This window comes from Amia ocellicauda, chromosome 2, assembly GCF_036373705.1.
Source record: "Amia ocellicauda isolate fAmiCal2 chromosome 2, fAmiCal2.hap1, whole genome shotgun sequence".
NCBI classification, from domain to species: Eukaryota; Metazoa; Chordata; class Actinopteri; order Amiiformes; family Amiidae; genus Amia; species Amia ocellicauda.
Window position 1 is genome coordinate 46,410,163 of NC_089851.1, and position 25,615 is coordinate 46,435,777.

General features: G+C 42.2%; 1 protein-coding gene across 2 annotated transcripts in view; it reads right to left on the reverse strand.

Annotated features, from left to right (window-relative positions):
• Positions 1 to 274: 274 nt before the first annotated feature.
• The window catches only part of pip4k2ab (phosphatidylinositol-5-phosphate 4-kinase, type II, alpha b), an 87,308-nt gene continuing 61,967 nt past the window's right edge, over positions 275 to 25,615 (reverse strand). The window contains exons 7-11 of one of the 2 annotated variants that reach the window (XM_066724746.1): positions 18,299 to 18,394; positions 13,319 to 13,432; positions 11,201 to 11,444; positions 10,613 to 10,716; positions 275 to 3,243 (exon numbers count right to left, since the gene is read on the reverse strand). In XM_066724746.1, coding sequence (XP_066580843.1) covers positions 3,163 to 3,243; positions 10,613 to 10,716; positions 11,201 to 11,444; positions 13,319 to 13,432; positions 18,299 to 18,394 — 639 coding nt within the window. In that variant the 3' untranslated portion in view covers positions 275 to 3,162. The remainder of the gene's footprint in view (positions 3,244 to 10,612; positions 10,717 to 11,200; positions 11,445 to 13,318; positions 13,433 to 18,298; positions 18,395 to 25,615) is intronic. The other variant, XM_066724752.1, reaches the window with a different exon arrangement.

A 25,615-nucleotide genomic window follows, 5' to 3' on the forward strand; every position in this document is an offset into this window, starting at 1 on the left:
ATTGCCAGTAGGCGGGAGAGCGGGGTGTGTGAGAGCCAATGGGAGGCTCCACCAGTCAGCATCAGTGACAAGTGTTGCCGTAGTCTCAGGTAAGCAGTTTCAATGGAAAGGTAAACTTAAATTGTAATTTAGCCTGGGGGTGAGACTTTTCAGGCTAAGTCTTAGTCAGTCACAGTGTACTACACACTGCACGTCACAGTGGAGGACAACCACTGTGTTATTGAAGGTGTTACAAAAAAAGGGAACAGAACATACACTGATGTGGAGACCACACTGAGCTGACAAAGTGCTTTATTTTATTGAGCAATGTTTATGGATGGAGTGTAGTCTAGTAGTATTACAGCAAACATTGTTAGGCAGCCTCACCCTAAAGAGTTTATTCACAATAATGAAGACTATTACAGACAATAATCTATGTGCATTTTTCAAGCCGCTTGAAGCATTTAAACACATACCAGCCACACTGGAGATCTTCAAGGTACTGCTACAATTCCTTGTTCTTTTAACACATGGTTTATTTAATGGCAACTTGAACTACCACTGCAAGTCACAGGAAAGTTGAAATAAAGTTGACCAAGTCAAATGGTTGGAAAATAAACTAACACAATAAAAATGTAACAGTATCATTTTGTTCTTTTTTTTTCTCTCCATCTTCAAAATACATAATACATTTACTGTAAATTTACATTACAAGTATGTTATCATCAGTAGATCAAGGGTAACAAAACCATGTTCATTGAGAAAACAGTAACAGGCGACTAGCTTGGATTAGGCAAAGGAAAATGAACGTGAAAAGGCCAGGTCTATTTGTAATGACTGAAAGAACAGAGGATCTGCTTTAACTGCTGACAACCTTGACCAAGTTAAGTCCATGGCTGCACAGAATATTTGATGATTTTCCTCTATATGGAAAAAACAACATTGAAGTTCATACATTGCTACAACAATCATTTGCTTCATCTTTGAAGGGAAACTTCTAATTCAAGTGCAACTTAAGGGACTGGAAACGGCACAATCCTGAAATACTCAGGCTTTGTTGGTCCACCAAAAAAGGTCTGTCCCACAAAAGCGATTTTTGTACTCCTACATATTGATTTGAAAGAGCCCAAAAAACGTTTTTCATGGCTGTAAGTCAAATTTAACATTGCAGTAAGTTAACTGCTTTGTTTTTCTTAAAGGCTAATCTATACGCTTTGGGCACCTCCTCGGCACAAACTGGGGTTATCAGAGTTTCTTAAAACGTTTTGAATCATGCAGAAGTCTGTAAATTCATTATACAATTTGGAAACATATGTAATAATTGTGGCAACTAAAACTGTAATTGAAATATCAGTATTAAGACAATAACAAAATGATAAAGTCTATTAACTTTAAAGCCACAATGTATAATTCCATCCTCCCTAAAAGGATAAAGAATGGTACCACCTTTTTCTGGTTTTAACTTTAAAGTAAACCCTTCAAAAGACGTGTGGTTGAACCCTTTACTTTCCCCCCTAAATTTAAATGAGCGTCTTCATCACAAAAGAGAAATAAAATCCTGGGGAATTCTAGCAGAATTCCCAGTTTTTATAAAATAAGATTTTACTTTTGTTAAAAAAAAGAAAAAGAAAACAAGAGTAATAAAAACTGAAATTGAATTAAAAAGGCACAGCTATTGCACAGTGTATATGTTTTAGAACACAGTATAAAGCATGCTTAGCATAATTCAGCAAATTATATTCCAAATAAAATATAAAAACAAAACAAAAATGTTTCCGTATCATATTAAAATAAAACTATGAATCTCATAGTTTTAGGCAACTTACTTCTGTTACAGTACTTCAGTATTTTTGCGTTGAATTTTTAAAGATCAAAATCCTTCATATTTCAGGACAATCAGCCATTGTGGGTGAGAGGTTATTTTAAATGCTTACAATGGCTATTTGCTATTAAAAATGGAATGTAAAAATATATGTATTTATATATAAACGCTTACAAGCCTTTTGTGTGGGTAAAAAAAATAAATAAAAATATGCATAGTCTTTAGGACATTTTAATTTCCTTGCCTAAAACTATGTTTAATAATGTCCTTTTTATTCATGGTGCATTCTCCTTGTAAATGTTATTAAGATCATATGCATAAAGATTTGGGTGACTTTGAAAATGTGCAGAATATCCCAATTTGTGACTTAGATTTTAAGAAGTGATTTTTCTACTGTTCCTACAGTTTGAGGTGTCCCGAGCAACCAAAATAATAAAGGTGCTGCAATTATTAACATGGAACTGCTACAAAGAAGGAAAGTGAAAGCCAGATAGTGATGCAAAATAACGGCAAGATTCACGGCTGACAGGGTTTTTACCCCTCTTCAAAATAGCATAAACAAATGCAAGGTGAGTTTGGATAATTGCAGTGCATCTTGGGAAACACAGTTTTGGCAATGTGGGGGGCAACAATTCATTTTATAGACATAATAAAAAATACATAAATAAAAAAAAATGTTTTACCTGGTAAAACAAAACAAAAAAAGAAAATTCCCAGCAGGGGAACATAACCGATGGTTCTGTTGATTGTTCGAAATATTGACCTCTCCCATGAAGCGAGTGCTTTGGGAAGCAGGAAGGAGGTGATATGAAAGGCATGGAAAGCAGCGCGCAGAGCATGAGCTGCATGAATACTGGGTTATAATCTTTCAAGTTCAAGCAAACTGGAACACAGATCTCCGGGTCTGTCTGTCCGAGCGCTCGTCCTAGCAATTCACATGCGTCTCGTGGTCACTGTCACTGTCGGCCTCTCGTGTCAGGTGCCTGTTTCTGTTGTGCAATCCATTAGGCCTTCTCTATTATTCACCGATGACCTATTTTTGTTTTGTTTGAGTGGTGTCACTGAAGTGCAGTCTTATGTAAAGATGATCATCCTTCTTCTCTTCTTATTTATAAAAAAAAAAAAAAAAAAAAAAATCAGCGATAGCAAGTAGTATGCTGGGAGCATCAGGAAGCAGTTTGAAGCCAATTCCCTCAATCTTGTCACCCTTCTAGTCCCACAGAGATGAGCACACAAGGCTGCGCTGGCCACGGCTGTAGCTGCTCTGAGAAAGGTCGTCCCAGGCTGAGCCCCGGGCCTGGCTGCCACCCTCCTGCAGCCCCTCTGTCCCTGTGCCCCTGTGTGCTGACAGCGGCGGCGGGCTATGTCAGGATGTTGGTAATGAAGTCGTAGAACCTCTTGGAGTACTGCTCTGGGTTCACAGTGGAGATCTCGGCGCCGGCCTGCGAGAAGAGGAGAGGAAAAGGTTTTGTGAAATGGTATTTTCGCCACACACAATCACAACAACAAGCCCACAAAAATGACAACAACAAAGCACAACCACAACTCTTTTTCCTTGGCGTTGGCCACATTTGGAACGTCATCAATACTGACGAATACCAGCCCAGCTCTAATCCAGCAGTGTCTGACTCCACGGCTGGAGGGAAGCAGCATCTGCTGCATCTTGCTCCATTCCAGATCTCGGAGAACTCAACTACTCAACAGTGTCAGTGACTGGCCGAATCTCACACTTCTCCCTGGGCTCCACAAAGGTATGTGGGCTACGTGATCCATCCAACGAATCCGTACAGTCCTGTACAATATAGTACAGATTCACCTGTGTTTCAGGTCTGTACTACAATTAAAGCTAGAACCAGAAGACCCTTTTTTCCCCATTCTATTTACTCTGGCACAATTTCTTAAGGCCGATTGAACTATTAAAAGTTCCTCATCTGTAAGAAAAGAGCAACATACCACAATTAAACCGACTGAAGAGCTTAAAGATCGTTTCATCCCTGTGGTTGTGGGAAGTAATTGAGGGATTACTGAACAGTCCTTTTACAATCCACTGGGATAATTCCATAATTGATTAATTAGTTGCTAGGCAGGGGCATGACCTTTTTAGATGAATAGGGATATTTCAAACATTTCCAGTATGTTATAATATCTTTATATGGAAATAACTGCTCACTGCAAGTTGCACTGAACTATCATCATGTTGGGACAGTTTCGACAAGGTTTCTATGTATTATAAAACAGTATTAAACCAAGACTGAATCATTTAGAAAAATGGTCAGTCCGAGAGAATTGCATCTATATTTGAAATAAATTACACCAGCACACTTTCAAAAAGCAACCACTCAAAGGTTTGATACTGAAGGGTGGTTAAGCCTACAGGCCTATGCGGCACTTGTATCCAGCACCTGGTGCTCGGCATACACAGCATTCAGTCCGGCAACAGCAAGGTTGCATTTGTTTGGTGTTACAGTGCCCCCGTGTTTATAAACGTTGCCAGGTGGAGACGCACTTACAGCGGCAGGCCCGCTAGGTGCTCCACTTGTTGCTGCGGCGTTTCAGTTGTTGTGTATCCCTGGTGCAAACACTGACCGACCTCCGCTGCATGTTTCCCTGTGCGTTCGGTGATGAGCTCCTCTCGCCTCCGCCACTGTGCTGCTTGCCCGCCTGGAGTGGGGAGTCCTATGCCCCGTCTATCTGGGCACTGACAGCGGGCACGATTTGGCCGCGACTTCCGGGTCTCCCGTTCCACCGGGCGCCGACGCAATAACCACGCACCCGAAGGTCTCCCACTCCAGCGAGTGACGAGGGGGTCTCACGGGCACTGGATCTCCGCCTCTCCCCGAGCCCCTCTGCCTCCTCCAGCAGGGTTGTAGTGCTGGAGACAGCCGCGCCTCCTGCGCTTGCGTCTCCACCTAAACCCGCTGCAGCTGCCCCCCCCACCTGCTGTGCCCGTGGAGCGCATGTGCCCCCACACGTGCACATGAATGACAGGAAAGAGCAGTGGAGCGACACCCATGGGCTCCGTCCCCCTCTTCTGGGTCGTCCGCTGCCTCCTCCCCGCCGTGCTGACAGCAATGAAGGTCATACTCTTTGGACAGGAAGCGTGATGAGGCCATCCATGCCTTAAACAGCAGGATGGACCAAATTTGTGCTCTCCTGGCCACAAAGGGCAGCGCAGGCAGTGCAACAGGTGCCGCCCCCCGCCACACAATGAGGCTCCACCGCTGGCTCACACCGCGCCACTGGAGTCCGAGGGGAGTCCCAGCCACAGCCCAGGCCACAGCCCCGCTCAGCTCCCAATCTCCGCCAGTGTCTCACTGGCAGGCAGGCACCCCTCCAGGCTTGCCACCCTGGCCCCCGGCAGCCATGGCAGCTTGTGGTAGGAGGGGACTGGCCCGACCCCACCTCCTCCACCACCACCACCACCACCACCCGAGCCCCGTCCCTGAGGCGTTCCAGAAGCCTCTGGCCCACCCTTACACCTCCCGGCAACTCTCAAATTGGCAACTCAGCACCCAAAACTCTTGGGTGCTCCAAATTATATCAGTTGGCTACTCCCTGCAGTTTCAGACACATCCAACCCCCTTTCATGGTGTGGAGGCATGGAGGCATGGTGTGGACACGAGTGAGGGACCCGTTGCAGTGTGTGCGCTGTGAAGTGCCCCTGCCGGGGCACCACGAGGGATTCTATTCCCCATACTTCCTTGTGCCCAAGAAAGGTGTCGGTTTCCGCCCCATCTTGGATCTGAGGCACCTGAACCGCCACCTCAAGGTGTTGCGCTTCAAGCCCGGCGACTGGTTCACCACGGTAGATCTGAAAGATGCGCACTTTCATATCCCCAATGTGCAGGCGCACAGGAAGTTTCTCCGCTTCGCATTCGAGGGCCGAGCGTTCGAGTTCGCTGTTCTCCCCTTTGGCCTGTCGCTAGCCCCATGCACTTTTTCCAAGGGCATGGACGTTGTGTTAGCCCCCTTGTGTTGTCAGGGGGTCCGCGTCCTCAACTATCTAGATAACTGGCTGGTTTGTTCTCACTTGAGGGAGCAGGTTCAGGAATACACAACCTGATTTTAGGCCGCCTCTACGAATTGACCACAAATGGCCGCGCTGTCTCCTTTATGCGTTCCCACCATTCCCCATTCTCCTGGTGGTCCTGGAGAAGGTGAGGAGAGAACAAGTGACAATTCTGCTGATAGCCCCACGGTGGCCTCGCAGATTCTGGTTCGCAGACCTGATCGCCCTCCTCCGCATAGAGCCTTGGCAGCTCCCAGTGAGAGCGGACTTCTTGTCCCAGGTGCAGGGCATACTTTGGCACCCCAATCCGGGACTCCTCCAGCTCTGGGCCTGGCCCCTGAGTGGGAACAACATATTGCCTGGGGTCTGTCAGACGCGGTAGTAGCCACTATTCAGTCAGTGTGAGCGCCATCTATGAGGTCACAGTATTCCTACTACTGGCAGACGTTTAGCACCTGGTGCCAAGACGGTGGTCAACACCCAATTAATTGCCCCACTGGGGTCAAATTACAATTTACAAATTACAGGAGCTGTTGGACTAGGTCAAGTCCCCATCCACGCTCAAAGTGTATCTGGTGGCCATCTCCACATGTCATGTCCGGATTGATGGCGAGCCCCCTGGGTCTAATTTCTTGGCAGTTTTTAAAGGGAGTTCGACGGCTGAGGCCTCCTTGCACACTTTCACTGCTCGCATGGCGCCTTGATGTAGTGCTGGACGCACTTTCCCAAGCCCCATTTGAGCCACTTAACTCAGCTGAGCTGAAGCTGGTGTCACTTAAGACTGTGTTTTTGCTGGCAATCACCTCTGCAAAACGCATAAGTGAGTTACACGCCCTGTCCGTACACCCATCGTGTGTCCGTTTTGCGGGAGGTCGCTCCAGGGTCACGTTACGGCCTAACCCTGCGTTCCTCCTGAAAGTGCTGTCTCCATTCCATGTCAACAGGACTATTGAGTTGATGGCTTTTCATCCTCCTCCCTTTGCTTCATAGCAAGAGAGTCGGCTTCACCTGCTCTGCCCTGTGTGGGCCCTCAGGTGCTATTTGGAATGCACTAAGGACGGATGCACAGAGCACGGACACAGGGCCAGGCTCTTTCAAAGCAGCGCCTCTCGCATTGGATTGTGGACATCATTACCATGGCCTACGAGTCCACCGGGACCCTGTTGCCTGAACACCTGGTGGCCCACTCGATTCGAGGCGTTGCCACATCGTGGGCCCTTTTTCAAGGCGCCCCCTTGGCAGACATTTGTGTGGCTGCAGCTTGGGCCTCGCATCTTAAATTTGTCCGGTTCTACAGGTTGGATGTGATGGTCCCTTCCATTGGGAACCCAGTGTTGGCTGCAGTCGAGCCCCAGTAGCCTACGGGCTCTGGCTCCTGCCTTTCCTCTCCCAGTCTGCCTCTGTTAAGTGCATCCTGAGGGAGCTATTGAACAGTGTCTTCCCTTCCACCGGACTATGCCTTCCAGTCGATGGCTGTGTGCCATAGAGCAAGAGTCTGCTGCTGCTGCCCTCAGTGGTAAGCACGTGAGCAGGCTCTCATGTTCAGCTGTGTATATTTGTCAGCACAGTAGAGCTCATGTTGCCCTGCGTTAGCCGGTCTAACCAGCAGGCATCAACGGCTCCTGTGTTCCGCGGGTGGCGCATGAGTTCCTGACACTGACATCACACTTCTTTTTTTAAATGGCATATGTTTACATGTTTCCTGTATAACCTTAACAATAGTTAAAATGTTACGAAAATTGTGATATATATATATTTTTTTCCTGAGCTGAATAGGTTTGTTGAGATCAAACTGTGAATACTTATAACTCACTCTATGCTGACAAAAAACTAAAGTCAAACCATATCATTGTTATCCGGTATGACATTTTTTAATATTAGAAATCATATGATTTATAATAAAAAATTATAAATGCTTATTTTCATAAATAAATACAAATATCTACATAACATTCTACTGAAGGCAGAGAGCGCTTTGATTTGTATTTTAAACTAATTAAATGTTTTTACCATTTTAAAATCCTTATTCGTCACTGACCCAAATATGTATAATCCTTGCTTTTCTTATATAAATATATAATTGCTGTTCTTAATGTATAATTATTACCTTTATATACCTTTATATATATATATATATATATATATATATATATATATATATACACACACACACACACACACAGTGAGGGAAATAAGTATTTGATCCCCTATCAATCAGCAAGATTTCTGGCTCCCAGGTGTCTTTTATACAGGTAACGAGCTGAGATTAGGAGCACTCTCTTAAAGTGATTGCTCCTAATCTCAGCTCGTTACCTGTATAAAAGACACCTGTCCACAGAAGCAATCAATCAATTAGATTCCAAACTCTGCACCATAGCAAAGACCAAAGAGCTGTCCAAGGATGTCAGGGACAAGATTGTAGACCTACACAAGGCTGGAATGGGCTACAAGACCATCGCCAAGCAGCTTGGTGAGAAGGTGACAACAGTTGGTGCGATTATTCGCAAATGGAAGAAACACAAAATAACTGTCAGTCTCCCTTGGTCTGGGGCTCCATGCAAGATCTCACCTCGTGGAGTTTCAATGATCATGAGAACGGTGAGGAATCAGCCCAGAACTACACGGGAGGATGTTGTTAATGAACTCAGGGCAGCTGGGACCATAGTCACCAAGAAAACAATTGGTAACACACTACGCCGTGAAGGACTGAAATCCTGCAGCACCCGCAAGGTCCCCCTGCTCAAGAAAGCACATGTACAGGCCCGTCTGAAGTTTGCCAATGAACATCTGAATGATTCAGAGGAGAACTGGGTGAAAGTCTTGTGGTCAGATGAGACCAAAATCCAGCTCTGTGGCATCAACTCAACTCACCGTGTTTGGAGGAGGAGGAATGACCACAAGAACACCCTCCCCACCGTCAAACATGGAGGTGGAAACATTATGCTTTGGGGGTGTTTTTCTGCTAAGGGGACAGGACAACTGGACCGCATCAAAGGGACGATGGATGGGGCCATGTACCATCAAATCTTGGGTGAGAACCTCCTTCCCTCAGCCAGGGCATTGAAAATGGGTCATGGATGGGTATTCCAGCATGACAATGACCCAAAACACACAGCCAAGGCAACAAAGGAGTGGCTCAAGAAGAAGCACATTAAGGTCCTGGAGTGGCCTAGCCAGTCTCCAGACCTTAATCCCGTAGAAAATCTCTGGAGGGAGCTGAAGGTTCGAGTTGCCAAACGTCAGCCTCGCAACCTCAATGACTTGGAGAGGATCTGCAAAGAGGAGTGGGACAAAATCCCTCCTGAGATGTGTGCAAACCTGGTGGCCAACTACAAGAAACGTCTGACCTGTGTGATTGCCAACAAGGGTTTTGCCACCAAGTACTAAGTCGAAGGGGTCAAATACTTATTTCCCTCATTAACATGCAAATCAATTTATAACTTTTTTGAAATGCGTTTTTCTGGATTTTGTTGTTGTTATTCTGTCTCTCACTGTTAAAATACACCTACCATTAAAATTATATACTGATCATTTCTTTGTCAGTGGGCAAATGTACAAAATCAGCAGGGGATCAAATACTTTTTTCCCTCTGTATATATAAACACGCACACACAAAAAATATTTAGTCTGTGTGAGTGTGAGCAGAAGCACACTGACTTATTGCCGAAACTTGGATAATAGGTACCAAGCAGCACAGTACCCACAAGACAAGATAAAGCTTCTGGCTGGAGATAGAACAGACCTTGAAGGAATCTCTCCAGGATCACCTGTCATGTAAAACTGTATAATTGTTTTATTGGCTGTTTTATTTATGTATCACTACCTGCTCCCCTTCTTTTGGTGGGTAATATAATGGCTTGTAACCAGGAAAATCAACAGGCTTTGCAGACCTAATCAGACTCAGGGTCTAATGAATTAATTAGAAAACAAAGCTGATTGACTGAAACTCCCGTCTTTGGAATTCTTTCCAACTGATACTCTTTCAAAAGTATGTTTTTGCCAGTTATTTCCAATTATCAAATAGCCATTTTTAATCCTTACAGATTTGCATTAACAGTGAGAGGAGGTGAAATATTGTTTGTGCAACAGCTCAATTACCATCTATTCAACTCCATTCTCTTCTCCTCCCTTGCTGACCTTGGAATCTCTGGCACTGCTCTTGCCCGTTTCTCCTCCTACCTCAACAGCCATACCAACCAAGTGATCTTTATCCACACTCTCCTCACATGCGTACCCCAAGGCTCTGTCCTGGGCACCCTCCTGTCCTCGCTCTACACCCACTCTCTGGGCCCCCTCATCGCATCCTATGGGTTCTCCTAGCACATCTATGCAGATGATGTCCAGATCATCCTTTCTTTCGTCTCTTCTGGCCCTCTCATCTCCTCTCACACCTCTTCCTGTTTCTCTCTCTGCTCCTGAATGCACTCATCATCTCAAGCTTAACCTTTCCAAATCTTTCCCTCCCCCCTCTCACCTTTTACTGATCTCTCCATCTCTATTCCCCTGGAATCTACTACACTCTCTCCCTCTTCTTCCATTAAGAATCTTGGAGTCACCCTTGACCCCACTCTATCCTACTCCCATCTCCGCTCTGACACGCGGTTGCTGATTCTTCCTGAGCTACATATGCTGAATCTGCCCCTTCCTCACCAACTACTTGACTCAGCTGCTTGTCCAGACCCTGGTTCTCTCCCGCTTGGATTACTGCAGCTCCCTCCCTGCCCGCCCGACCACTCCAGCTCGGCAGTTAATCACACCAACAGTGACTCTGTGCTGGCTGCTCTGCCTGCTGTCCCACTCACCCCATGCTTGACAGTCTTGGCTGCGTGGGCGGCCTTCTTCTTTGCGTCGTAATGTGTGAGAATGTCAATTATTGCCATGAAGTAAACTTCTTTCCTCGGGGCATCTAACAAGTACAAGATAATAATCATAATTAATAAACAAAACAAAACAGACACAGATCTACGGACGACAGTTATATGAGTGTTGCCATTCAGCACAAACATCTTTCTTCTTTAAAAGGGTGAATATCATACATTCTGGTTGTCAACTAGTTTTGCCAAAGTCATAGTCAGGTTGTTCTCCATAAATGCAATCTTGCTGTAATACCGTTTACTCTGTCCTGAAAGGGAATGGAACAACTCTTAGGATACCTAACATTCTGTTGCTCTTATTTAAAATGTATTCAAGCTATTTAATTATTATTGAATCTATTTAAACCCGCCCAAAAAATAAAAGAGCAATTTGTTTCTCCAATAGAAAAAATTCACTTCATTGTGTTGCATTGCTGATGACTAATTTACCCCAGGATTTCACTATAGGATATCACTTGACAGATTACTTGTTGTGTGTCTGAATTGCATTTGTACGCAGAAGCTGGCAGGGCTTACTGTCATGGCTCTTAATGGCGTAAACATCGATGGTGGGGTCGAACTCTCCGGGTCCCATGGGCTTGGAGCTGTCCAGGGTGTTGCTGGGGCTGTCTGGGGGGGTCCCAATGGGGTGCGTGCCATCGCTCTCGACGTCATCCTCCCCGTCATTCTCCTCGCACTCCATCTCCTCCTGCTCGGCCTTCTCCACGTCGTGAATGCCCACCAGCAGGCTGTAGTCCATCAGCTTCAACTGAGCCATGAACTGGGGAGGAGAGAGACGCTTCAATTAATAACAAACACATAGGAAATGGGTATGACATTCCAAGAAATGAAAATATTTTTAGGTAAATGAATAAATCCCAACTTAAACCCATAAAACAAATTACTAATAATAATCACACACACACACATCTATATTTCCTTTACTGGTAATAATGTGAGTATTATTGCTTTAAAGAGGTGGGAGTGGGTCACATCATTAAGAACTGTGGTGAGAAGGCAAAGGATTTCCTCTTCAGAGACCATTTCCAAACATCTGAAAATAAGGGGCCTGTAAGCCATCAAGCACTAAGACGTGACTACATGAGTCACTTTACAGTCGTATGTCACTTAAAAGGCAGGTGCTTTATTTCAGCTAAACCTGTGCATTAAAAAACTAAACATGGAAAAGAAGTGAGCACAGACATCAAACTCAAATGTTTCTAGGAAATTCCTACATGATATCACAAGAGAAGTAAATAACCTCTTTAAGCTGTTTTTTCTTTTCCTTTTTAATTAGTGAATTCAGTTTGGCTTAAATATGCCTTATCCTAGCATACTGTTACTGAAAGAGCTGCTCAGAAATAGGTTCCCTTTGTTCATTATCGCCTCTTCCTGTCTCCCACTTGCTGACATTAAATGTTCTCAACGTACCTTCTTCCAGCTATGGCACTGCCTACACTGCCCACCTTCAGCAACATGCAATGCCTAGTATAACAAAGCCCTGTTCTAGGCCTGAAAATATCAATACATCTGTTACCACTGTGGCTGCAAGGAAAAAAAAAGGGAAACTGAAGAAATCCCCATGCTTTCAGATGAGAAGAGCATTGCCAACTCCTGAATGTGTTTTTAATACTCCTTCTTGGAGCCACTGCTTGATTGCAGCAGCACAGACCACTTAACTACCAACATGACAATTGTAGTTTTTTACACCCCCATCCCTACCAGTTCTCCAGGATCTCTCTAATGGAAAATTAAGTGTTGAAAAGTAAGCAAGGAAAGTCTCTCTCTCTCCTCAGCACATGTGGTGGAGGGTCCCTGTACGTGTATGTCTTCTCATTCAGCCTCATCGAGTACATGTGGTAGGAATGAGGATGGAGTTATGTATTGTGGTTAGTTGTACATAGATACATTCCAGCTGTACTGAAGGCTATATTGGGAACATGCTGTTGAAGTTGCTAGTCTTCCTAAGATTTATTTTATTTTTATACAACTAATAACACTGAGGGTGGTTTCTGGTTCTGTGCACCAAGAATGTCAGGACAGCAGTGCGATGCGGTGAACATAATTCATAGATTGTATTTTTTTTAGAAACATTTTTTTTTTTTACAATAATATAAAAATGATGTCCTACAGGAGATGACTTAACTGTTATTTACACATTTAACTTTTATGGACTTTCTTCAGATAAATGTCAGCTGTGTGACTAAATATTAATATTATTATTATCATTACTTTATTATTATTTCCACATGATCTTACAAGTTATGAATAATTTAATTAGCTTATTGTTTCACAGAAGTAGTTGTATTACAGTTTTTGGCATATTGCAATTGCTTCACACAGCAGCACAATGCGAAGCCTGCGCAGTGCTCAGAATGTGTGTTCGTGTAGTCTCAGCCTTATGTGCCCTAGCAGCTCCCACTCCCCAGAAATTACATGCCTCTGTTCTTTTTGACCGTTCAACCTGCGGGCCGCTTGTGCACTTTAAAGTCGATTGTGTTCCCTTTGCTGTAAAGTACTAAAGAGCTTTGAGATGCCGCAGCACTCTGATTGGCTACAGAGGAATAGTAGGCGCCTCATGCCGGCTAGGCCCGGGGAAGCTCTTTCTCTGTGGTGCAACCAAAACCATGAGCATTGAAGTGTGTTTAATCTCACCTCCACGTCCTTTTTCAGTTTCTCTAGAAACATCTTTTTGTTGTTCTCATCAATGTAAATCTTCTGCCCGTCATTGATGAAATCGTTGTCCTTGTAGGTGGGCAGCTCCTTGGCCTAATGACGAAGGGAGAAGCAAAAACGTATTAGGTAAATTGATCAAATAAACGGTTACCTTTGAGACCCTACAGACTCGCAGCGCTCGCCACAGAGGGCAGCACTGAGACGCTTCTAAACTCAGTTGCTCCCAGGACCACAGGAGACAGGCAGGCACACGATGCCCTGAGGATACTTGCACTCGACTGTTTATGCCGTAGAAGTGAATAGAGGTGTCACAATGACTGACTTTTAGAAAACTCACTATTAAATATGAATCCCAACACACATAACTGCTGATGAGAAACACACTATTACAGCAGGTGCACTATGGGAAGCGTATCACTAGGCTCTATGGCAGTAACATTATGGAATGACTTGAACTGTATTGTAGGCAAGTGGTTAAATAAAGGCGCAATTTACGATTATAAAACAAGTACTTACCTTTCCAAGTCAAGTGTCTGACATAGGGTCTTCTTTGAAACTGTCATATTACTCAAACTCACAAAAATGGGCCTAGCTGCTGACTAGCCGTTCAATAACAGTTAATCTGCTGATGAGTATTTGCCTTCAACAAACTGCCAACAGGCACCATGTGAAGTGAACGAACAAACATGTCAAATACCAGTGTTAGACGATGGGAAAGACTATTTTATTCTCCTCCGTAACATCAGGGTTCAGCATTTTCTTCCTTTCTTCCAGAATTTACAGTTTAATTTTCATGAGTATTGCTGTTTTTTGTAACATTTTCCTCACCACATCAAAAGGGTTTGGAGCCCAACTCTGCCCATTTTCTTTATGTAAATAATGAACTCTCCCTCATGATCATAGGCCTTGCTGGGTAGGATTTCATCAAGGTGGCACAACAATTATGGCTGCCCGTGTAGATCTATCTGGGTAATACAGTTATAGACTGGGACACATATACCCTGCAGACAGCTGGTTCAAACTGATATTCTAAGGTCTTACACATATAGAACAAATGTCTCTATGTACAACAGGGTCATAAAGTGCTCACAAACTACACAGTGCCATATAGTGAGAATTGGTGAACAGGAGTAAAAGAACCAGGAATTTGAAAAGGAAAGGAGAGGTTGACAAATGCTGCATTTGTCCAAGCCAAGAGAACTGAAGACAGGAAATTGCAAAGTGTCTTGAAAGCTGCTGTTGATTCATGTTCCTATCCTTCAGAATGGGAAGCAGTTGAAAACCGTCCTGTTAGACACCCATTCTGAAAAGACTTCAGCGCCATCAATCTGCTTGCTTGACACTAGATGACTGAGGTGGGAGCCAGTGGCATGTTGATACCATATGCTGATCACAAAAGACAGTAACAGACAGGTTTCAATGGGTTTTTCACCCCCCCAGTCAAAAGGTGAAAGGAAAAAAAATACCTTTAACATTTAATAGTGAGGTATGAGATTGAACACAAATTTCAGGGAGATTCAGAAGATTATCAGGTGCTAATACACTGAAAGGCTGATTACAGTTAGAGGGGGGGTGCTCAACGCTGTTAAATACCATCACTTTGCAGAAATCCAGTTCGCAAGCAAATCACTGAGCTCTTCTAGTGTCTTTATTGATCTTTCCTTGCTCTTCTTTTAAAATCTGAAATGGTCTCCGAAGACAACTTGGCTGTACACTTTAAAACTATCGTATACATTTTTGTTTGCTTAAAGACAAGAAACAAGAAGAGTGGTGAAGATCAATACAGAACATGGATTATCTCAACCACTCTGCAAGCAGTCTGTTGCGTGGAACAATACACACAGAACGGAGATTATGAACAAACACAAATGAGTCAATAGTAATACAGTTCTCTATATGGTATCAAGGGGTGAAATTCCCTTTTTATCAGACGGAAGAAACCAGGAGAACTGATGATGCAATGATTAAAACTAATCCATCTATCAGCGCTTCATGTTTCAAGGCAGAAACTATTTAATTTGTCGGCAACACAGATTAATACACAGAAGACCACAGTATCACTTCTATGCATCTTCATCTTAAGCCCCCTGTCAGGAATGGTCTTTTAAGTTACAGGACAGCTCCCAGCTGTGCTCCACATGTGTGTGTTGATCCCTTTCCCAGTAAGTGTATGCATGCACCATTTACATTCCTTACAGCAGGCAGACTGGACCGTAAGGCAGAAATCACTTTGAAATCCAGTTGTGGACCACATGCTATTTTCTTCACTGATTCTGAATGGGATAAACATAGTGGCCATTAACACATATAATGAAGTTGAACAGCTGTATTAACAAGTTGAAAAGTATTTGCATTAGTCTGTAAACATGTAAACGCAGAGCTAAAAAGTCGGGACACTACCAAAAGCAGTACATTTTCAGGTGGAAGAAGTTAAGTGGTAAGGTAAGCTAATCCTTATTTGTGAAAGTATTTTTTAACTTTTTGTGTAGAAAAAGGATGTGAAGAGCTGCAGTGTAGCAACACTCTCCCGACCTCTGCTGGCCACCATGGACGAATATCAATTAACACAGGGCCTTAAGGGTAACGTGATTCTTATTTTTTGGTTTTTGTCGTCATTTGCTGCATTCATTTACCAAACCCCTTAACAAGAATGCCTGGGTGGTGTCTGGAGAGAGAGAAAGCAGACTACACAGCCCTGTCGTATTAAAAGAAAAAAAAAACATTAAAAAGCAGCATTGACATAGATATGATACGACTATGAAAACTCCAGACAGTGTATCTATAAACTTAGGCTTGGGCATCATGCAAGGCTTGGTAAAGATACAGTAGGAAGTGTAGTATTCTGGGTAAACAGCACAACTGCAGTCCTTGTTTCATAGGACTGTGCAGTGTTGTGTAGTACTGTGAAGCCCACAGGTGTAGCCCAGGGCAGTGAAGTGAGCGTCTCTCCGGCAGCCGAGAGGGATCTATCGCATCCGTGCCGACAACACTTGCAGGCTGAGAAACGTAGAGGAATTAATTCATTTGAAAGGCAAGGGATTTAGCCACCTGGAGCAAGGGCACATGCAGAAAGCCGCACACTGCCCATTGTGTGTATGTGACAGTCCAAGTCGAACTCACTGCTGCCTGATCAGCAGTTTCAAAACTGGTGCCAAAATGCAAAGGAGATGGATATATTATTAAACATCCATTTAGAAATTTAAATAGGAGGCAATGAACAAATACACATGGGTCATGCTTATGATGACAGTTCTAAGTCCCTATAAAAGCTCTCAATCTTATATTGGTTGCTGCATAAGAGCTTGGCAAGCATCCATAATTTCTTTTTTACTTGATTAAAGCCAAGGTTAATCCAATTAAACTCTGATTTTGCAATTGCATTGGTAGTGCGTTTATTTTCTTTTAATGTTGCCTTGGCACACTATAGCCTTTAGTCCGAGCCCAGACTTCTTGCTTCCAGTTTCATGGCACAAAGTGAACAGTCAGTAGTTCAATACAGTGTGTGGCTTTGTATCAGTTCCAGCTGTTTTCAGACTTGCAAAGAAATACATTAAAAAATGCATCAGGTGTTCTTCAAATCCAGTCATCGGGGGCAAAGGGTCTGCTCTTCATTCCACCTGAGCTTTTAATTAGTTAATTGAACTCATTTGTCACTTAAGGTCTACCACTTTAACACCTTTCTCTGGTCTGCTGCAGTCCTGTGTGCGCAGTTTGAACATTTCACATTGAGAAACATGATGCGTTACCATTTCTGACTCAAGGAAATAATTTGAAAATCAAAAATACTACCCCTGCAATACCTTCCTGTTACTTCAAATTTAACACCCTCTATATGGCAGAAATGATTTAACAAGGTACAGATTCAGATTACTGCTATGATTATCTGCCAAACTCTGGTCATATCTGAAGGCCACACACTGTCCATTTGGCAAGCGGGATGCATGACAAATGATGGCTGTATTATGCTTTCAAACTATGCTCAAGTTTAACTGCACTTTGTATTGCTCTTATTTTGTAAGTAGCACTGGACAAGGGTGTCTGCTAAGAAATAAATAATAAATATACGAACACAATCAAGATTTGCAGTGGAGTTGGAAGTCAAAACCTCAGAGTTCTGTCAGTCTGCAAGAATAAACAAAACTGGACTGGAGGTCAAGGTACACATGTGAAGACTGGCAGTCCAGTTGGGGTTTACTAAAGCGGTTATAGAGTACAGAATGTTTCCCTCTGTGACGGCCTGAAAGAGAACACTTTGTCAGGGGCTCCCATTTGTAGACCTCTGCTCTTCTAGCCCTGCCTGCCTCTGAGCGACTGAGTTCATTTCCTGCTGCAGATAAACACAGGTGGCACAGTCTCTGAACCCAAACCCCGTGTGAGCCGTCGGACACCTGGCATCCTCAGGGAAAGACATCACAGTCATCGAGTGAAACAAAACATTACTGCAGGTTATATGCCGTGTCTAGACCTGTCAGTGCCAACACAGATCCTCCACAAGTAGATGACGGGGTGCCCATTCGGAACAAACATACATTTTTAATATTTGGTAGAAATAGGTGATCCTTATATTTCCATGTGCCAAAATTGGCCCCTTTCTTGCACATCTACAATATATGGGATATTTTTAATACATTTTACTTTGTCATCCATATATTTATTTCATAGGCTGAAAATATGTGGTGAGGTGTATTTCTGCAATACTTTTAAACTATATAAAATAAATATATGGTTTACAGAGTAAAATGTATTTAAAATAAATCACATGTATTTTAAAATCCCCAAACTGGCCCCATTTCTGTATAAGAAAAATATAAGCACACACTTCTACCATATGAAGCATATGACACATATATATATATATATATATATATATATATATATAGTTATGTTTGTTACGTATGGGTGCTGACTGATGTCTCAAGGCGCCGACTGGCTACTGTTGCTTTGCTGCGTGTTTCTTACGTTTCTGATGGAGCAGTAAAAACGTGTGGCAATCTTGATCGTTTGCAGCCTTTGGCTCATAGTTCGCGATTTGGGGCCCTCGTCTGCGGGACGGAGCTGCTAAGACAATGAGGAAGAGGGAGTTCAGGCAGCTCATTCAGAACGGCAGAAAGTCATCACCACCAGGGCCAGTGCTTTCCGGAAATTGAAAAACAAAATACACCAAAGCAAACTAACAAACAAAAATAAACCAAATGAAATCAGGCATTATGCAAATTGAAAACTACGGTTTACTGTAGTTCAGACATGGGAGTTTAAAAGAGACACAAACCTACAGAAAAGCAGCAGGTTTTGCAAGGGGGTAACTCGGTTATCCCACAGGTCAATTTTACATTCTAACGTAAATGCTTACAAAGGACTATTCTCTGTGAGAAAAACACTATTAATAAAATATTTAAATTTCTGTTACTTTCTAAGCCTTTGGACATTACTAGCAGAGAATATGAAATTCTCTGATGAGTTCCGATTGTAATCACAGATGTATTTTACAGCTGTATAAAAAAAAGTTATCTACGTCTCTCATATTGATATCATACTTAAAAGCAGCTGCTAATCAAATTTTGGTAAAACTGAATTAAATATTTAACTGACAGAGTAACATACAGCAACAAAATGCTGATTGCTCTGTTGTGTTCTAATATGCAACTCTTCTTGTATGTTTCAAAGATTTGCTGCAGAGAGATTCAAGTCTCTCCAAGCAAATGCAGAACACATCTTTCTGAAATCCTCAGCCTGCATTTTCCCTGCATCTTCATATGTAATAAAGCAACCAAGTGTGATAAATGAGGGAGAACTCTGTTAATGACATCATAATACATCAACGAAGTCCATAATTTAATGATGTTTTTTTTTAATTGTAAGTGCTGAGCTAAAAAATAAAATCATAAAAACAAATAAGGGAATTTTGAAAAGTGTTTTAATTTTTTCTTGTAAAGGAACACATATTCCAGAGAACACTGGCCCTACTTACCACAACTCACACAATCTGTATAAAAGCAGAGAGACGGCAGTTCTTCTTCAAAGGTAAGAAATAAAAACAGATGTTGAATTCAATTTTAACAGACCATGATTCTACTGGCATCCTACACAGTTTGAGGGGAGCTGGCAGGGAAGGCACTCACTCATGATAGTGGAGACAGTGATGCAGTGGCATAGTGACGCAGTGACACAGCGATGCAGTGACACTATGATGCAGCAACACAGTGACACTGTGACGCAGAGACATTGTGACAGTGACACTATGGCACAGTGACACTATGACAGTAACAGTGTGACGCAGTGACACTATGACAAAGCCTAAGCATTCCCAGCCATATCCCATTGAGCCAGTGGCATCGACCATGATAACTGATGGGTGACAACCAACTGAAGCATTACAGATGATAAATCGATGGAAACAGCAACAGTAATTGATTTTGTTCAATTACTGCACAGTGATGGGGCTGCAATGGTCATATATATATATATATATATATATATATATATATATATATATATATATATATATATATATATATATATATATATATATATATACACACACACACACAGACAGTACAATTGTTACATATACAGTATATGTTTGCACAATGTATATATGATTGCACAAGATATGTATGTGTATATATATATGAGAGAGAAAGACGGCAAGACAAGCATCCAAAAACAAATAAGCACATAAATGTATGCAAGTATATCAATACACACACTCTTATTCACAGCACTGTTAGCACTGTGAGGCTACATCCTGAAAGGTGCTAAACTACATGTTTCACTGCAGCACGGTTATACTTTAGACATCACACTACACCACTTGAAACCAGCAGCATACCACCAGGTGTAATTTGTGGTTGATGGCTTGTGAAGCATAGATACTTAACTCAAGGTGCATGGCCATTTTGAGTGAATACAAGTATGTGTGTAAGCACACATGCCTATACATACAGTGAGATATGAAGACACCCACTACATACACAGAGCAATCTCTGTTTCATCTCTGTTGGGAGAGGGAGGATATTTAAATGAATGAAAGCGCCTGAAGCCATGTCGAATATGAAAGCCAGTACGCAAATATGACTTATTTTCTTCATAATGCCTAGTGTCTTTTGTTGGCAAAATATCTATTTTTGTAAACCGAAGGTAACACACGTTTGTTACATACAGATCAATTTAGCTACATATGCGCACAAAACACTGTGAGCTGTGTCTATAAAGCTAAAACAAAATTATTCCCAGACAGTTAGCAGATATGGCTTCTTGATTTGTTCCTATCATACCACAGGCAGCTGAGCGATTAATTAATGATTTTATTTAGTAAAACACTGTTACAGGTAAAACATCCTAAAGTGCCTCCTGCCCAGACAGACAGGCCTACACTGCAGTAGTATGTCACCAAAATGCACAAGTACCTGACAAATAGACACAGCCTTAATAGAAAATCTGACAATCAGTCAATCAACTAATGAATAAACAAACTAACAAAAACAATAATAAAATAAGAATTGACAGAGGTACTGCTCTGAAAAACAGCTGCAGCGTGATGTGATGCACACACCTTATTTTTCAACAACCTTTCAATTTTATGAGCTGGTAATGTTGTCCAAATATGAATATAGTGCGGAAATGGTTCTCAATAAGGGCATGTCTCAGAATTGCATTCGTCATAGTAGGAGAGATTAAGATGAAAGGTAAACTCAAGGTGAAAACCAAAAATAGGATTTAACAAATAATTCAGTCAGTATCTATCATTATGCCAAACATCTGGTCTACATGATGGGGCCAGAAGCCCTCGTTTGAACTGTACTAATTACATTTTGAAACAATTTCAATCAATAATTAAAAACGCTGTTTTGGCACAAATTGCATGTTTTCTATGTACTTGTACTGGGTGTACTTAGGAATTTAATTGCTTGTACCTTTCACTACATTAAATGCTCCTTTAATGCAGACAATTACATATTTTCCCTGCTTATCTACAGGCAGTTAGATACAAATTACCATTAATTTGAAAAATGAGAACTGTCATAAATTACTTAACACTTTTTTAAGTGTACTTTTTAAACCCAGTAGCGTAAAGATGACGTAAAGATGTTATTTTTGCTGATTTTCATAAATATTTTTCTCTGAAGTCATGACAATATGATTTTAGCGCCTTTATTATACATTAAGATATTTTAAATATTTTAAATTTAAATATACACATATATATATATATATATACAGTGAGGGAAAAAAGTATTTGATCCCTTGCTGATTTTGTACGTTTGCCCACTGACAAAGAAATGATCAGTCTATAATTTTAATGGTAGGTGTATTTTAACAGTGAGAGACAGAATAACAACAAAAAAATCCAGAAAAACGCATTTAAAAAAGTTATAAATTGATTTGCATGTTAATGAGGGAAATAAGTATTTGACCCCTTCGACTTAGTACTTGGTGGCAAAACCCTTGTTGGCAATCACAGAGGTCAGACGTTTCTTGTAGTTGGCCACCAGGTTTGCACACATCTCAGGAGGGATTTTGTCCCACTCCTCTTTGCAGATCCTCTCCAAGTCATTAAGGTTTCGAGGCTGACGTTTGGCAACTCGAACCTTCAGCTCCCTCCACAGATTTTCTATTGGATTAAGGTCTGGAGACTGGCTAGGCCACTCCAGGACCTTAATGTGCTTCTTCTTGAGCCACTCCTTTGTTGCCTTGGCTGTGTGTTTTGGGTCATTGTCATGCTGGAATACCCATCCACGACCCATTTTCAATGCCCTGGCTGAGGGAAGGAGGTTCTCACACAAGATTTGACGGTACATGGCCCCGTCCATCGTCCCTTTGATGCGGTGCAGTTGTCCTGTCCCCTTAGCAGAAAAACACCCCCAAAGCATAATGTTTCCACCTCCATGTTTGACGGTGGGGATGGTGTTCTTGGGGTCATTCCTCCTCCTCCAAACACGGCGAGTTGAGTTGATGCCAAAGAGCTTGATTTTGGTCTCATCTGACCACAACACTTTCACCCAGTTCTCCTCTGAATCATTCAGATGTTGGCAAACTTCAGACGGGCCTGTACATGTACTTTCTTGAGCAGGGGAACCTTGCGGGCGCTGCAGGATTTCAGTCCTTCACGGCGTAGTGTGTTACCAATTGTTTTCTTGGTGACTATGGTCCCAGCTGCCTTGAGATCATTAACAAGATCCTCCCGTTCTCATGATCATTGAAACTCCACGAGGTGAGATCTTGCATGGAGCCCCAGACTGAGGGAGACTGACAGTTATTTTGTGTTTCTTCCATTTGCGAATAATCGCACCAACTGTTGTCACCTTCTCACCAAGCTGCTTGGCGATGGTCTTGTAGCCCATTCCAGCCTTGTGTAGGTCTACAATCTTGTCCCTGACATCCTTGGGCAGCTCTTTGGTCTTGGCCATGGTGGAGAGTTTGGAATCTGATTGATTGATTGCTTCTGTGGACAGGCGTCTTTTATACAGGTAACGAGCTGAGATTAGGAGCACTCCCTTTAAGAGAGTGCTCCTAATCTCATCTCGTTACCTGTATAAAAGATACCTGGGAGCCAGAAATCTTGCTGATTAATAGGGGATCAAATACTTATTTCCCTCATTAACATGCAAATCAATTTATAACTTTTTTGAAATGTGTTTTTCTGGATTTTGTTGTTGTTATTCTGTCTCTCACTGTTAAAATACACCTACCATTAAAATTATAGACTGATCATTTCTTTGTAAGTGGGCAAACGTACAATATCAGCAGGGGATCAAATACTTTTTTCCCTCACTGTATATATATATATATATATATATATATATATATATATATACATACACATACACATACATAAATAGTCTTATTTGCAGAATAATGAAGCAGATTTTTCATATTAATAACAAAACAACTAAACAAAACAAGAACAAGAAAAGAAGAAAACTATTTGGTAAAATATTCCTTAAAAACATTTGAAGATGCTGTCATTTGGTTGTCTGCTCTCGCAGAAAACGACATGCTGAGTGTTTGTGCATGCTAACTGAGCCTCCCTAGCACTAGAGACAAATGGTCAGGTGATAAATAAAGAAAGAACGAAAAAATAAAGCACGATTAGAAGTTTCAGTTCCTGTGTACAACACCGCAGAAGTTCACATGTTAAAGGTTAAAAAATGTGAGCCACATGCTAACAGAAGAAAACTATAAAACTACTCTGTGGCTGCTTCTTTCTTCTACCTGTAAATATAACCGCTATCAAGGTTCGTTTGGTAGTTTGCGGTTAGCAGGTGGTTCAAGGTTTTGATTAACTGGCTCAAAATCAGCATTGTGCAATCTGAAATGTCCTCCGAGAAGGAAAGTGGTTCCTGAAGAGTTATGGTCTACGATAAGGCTCCTATAATGCGTAACTCAGCTGTGATTTTAGGAATGCGAATCATCAGCAAAGGAAGAGAAAACATAAAATGTGCAATTTAGGTTTAGAAGCAGCAGTGTGCATCAACTTCATTATCCTTTGCTTCCATTCTCAAATGTTAAACATGCTGTGATGTGATGGGCAATGCCATTATCTTTTCTCTCCCGTTTCAATTTCCATCTGCCATGCTGCAGTTACTAGGTATTCTGGCCACAAAAATATGATATTAAAACAGGCTGAAGAAAATTATGACGCGCTCACAATGGAAGGGTTCTGTACAGTTCCGACAGAACCGAAGATCAGATCAGAACAGAAAGGGCTCTATCCAATCTGGGAGAATTCTGCACTTGTTGAATATATTCCCTTTTAGGAGCAGTTCAAGAAGGGGAATCAAGCATCCAAGAGTATTCACACAAAGATGGTATCGGTTCTGTTTGAAATTCCACTCCCAGAACTATAATCTGGATTGGTTCATTTACACACCATTACGTTGCTGCAGATCTCACCCATTAACAATTTCAGATTCAACTCCTGGTTACAGTGGGTTGTGTTCACCTGGTCAGAAATAAATGGTCTTGATTGATTTATTTAAGAAAGGTTCCTTACATTATTCTCTCTGCGAATTGCCGGTCTGCTTAGCTAGTGCAAGGTTTGATTTTGGTTCGTTTTGGCTGTTAGAAAGCGTAGAGGCTCCGGGAGCTCTGATCCAGCCCTGTCTTCACTGGGGAACACCGGGCAAAGATGGCAAGATATTCTCCATGGTGCTATGCAAATTCAAGAATACATTTAACAAAGCTGGGAGCATCACCAGAGCAGACAATTCCGATTCCATATCCCTGCAGAGAACCAATTCCTCTGCAAAAAAATTACTTATTAGATCAACGGTTTGAGAGCAAAGCCAAAAAGAGGAACAGGTCTTGGGGGCCCATCAGAACTCACTCCATTCCGATCAGTACCAAATGTATCGGGCTGATAGATGTAACTGAGCAAAGTGTTCCAAACATTAAGCTCTCTCATAATTAGTTCTGAATCCGCTTTCTTTGGCTCGGACCAAGGCCACAGCTGCTTTCCAGTTAAAAAGTCTAGTTACCTGTTGTATGGTGAGGGGCTTAAAAGGGTCCTTCGAGACACAGTCACCTGACCTTCAATAAAGCATTTTAACTATGGTCAGTTATCATAACCACCGCCCCCACCTCAAACCTCAGGTCTTGTGGTTTCAGGCTCTGGCCTGATTGTGTTATTTTCTTATATTGATTCCTATTAAATGTCAACCCCAGCCTCCTACCTAGTGGCCTAATTGCTTCCCCAGGATGCATTGTGTAGATGCCCATCACATGTGTTATCCAGCAGTGTTTATGGAAGCTGGCCTTGCTGGAGATACTACTATAGTTAGCATGGCACACAGCAGGGCCAGACAGGAAAAAAATGAAACGAATTACACCTTAGACACACAATAGCATGGAGAAATGAGAAAGCCAAATCGATGCAAAGAAAACGAAAAATATATAAAAGCCGCTCTGCTTGCCTCTTTAAAATAAGCTTCATAAAAAGTGTCACTATTGCAAGATGCTTATTGCTGCCGGAGGCTTTACTAAAAATAAAATGGGTATCACCCGTCTTATCCTATTTCACATTCTTTTCCACCCCCAGGTGTCTCCACCTCTGGCTAAATAGCTGATAATAAAAATTAGGTGAAAAAACACAAGGGCATTTACCAGTCACTCACTACACTGCTTGCCGCTTTGATATATAGAGATATAGGAGGGGAAAGAAGCAAGAGGTGCTTCCAGGAGATGACACGAATGAAACAAAAACCACTGATGGGCGGCAGTAAAAAAGCTGATTAACACAGAAGGAAATGGGCGTAAACAAAAGGATGGGTAGCGCTG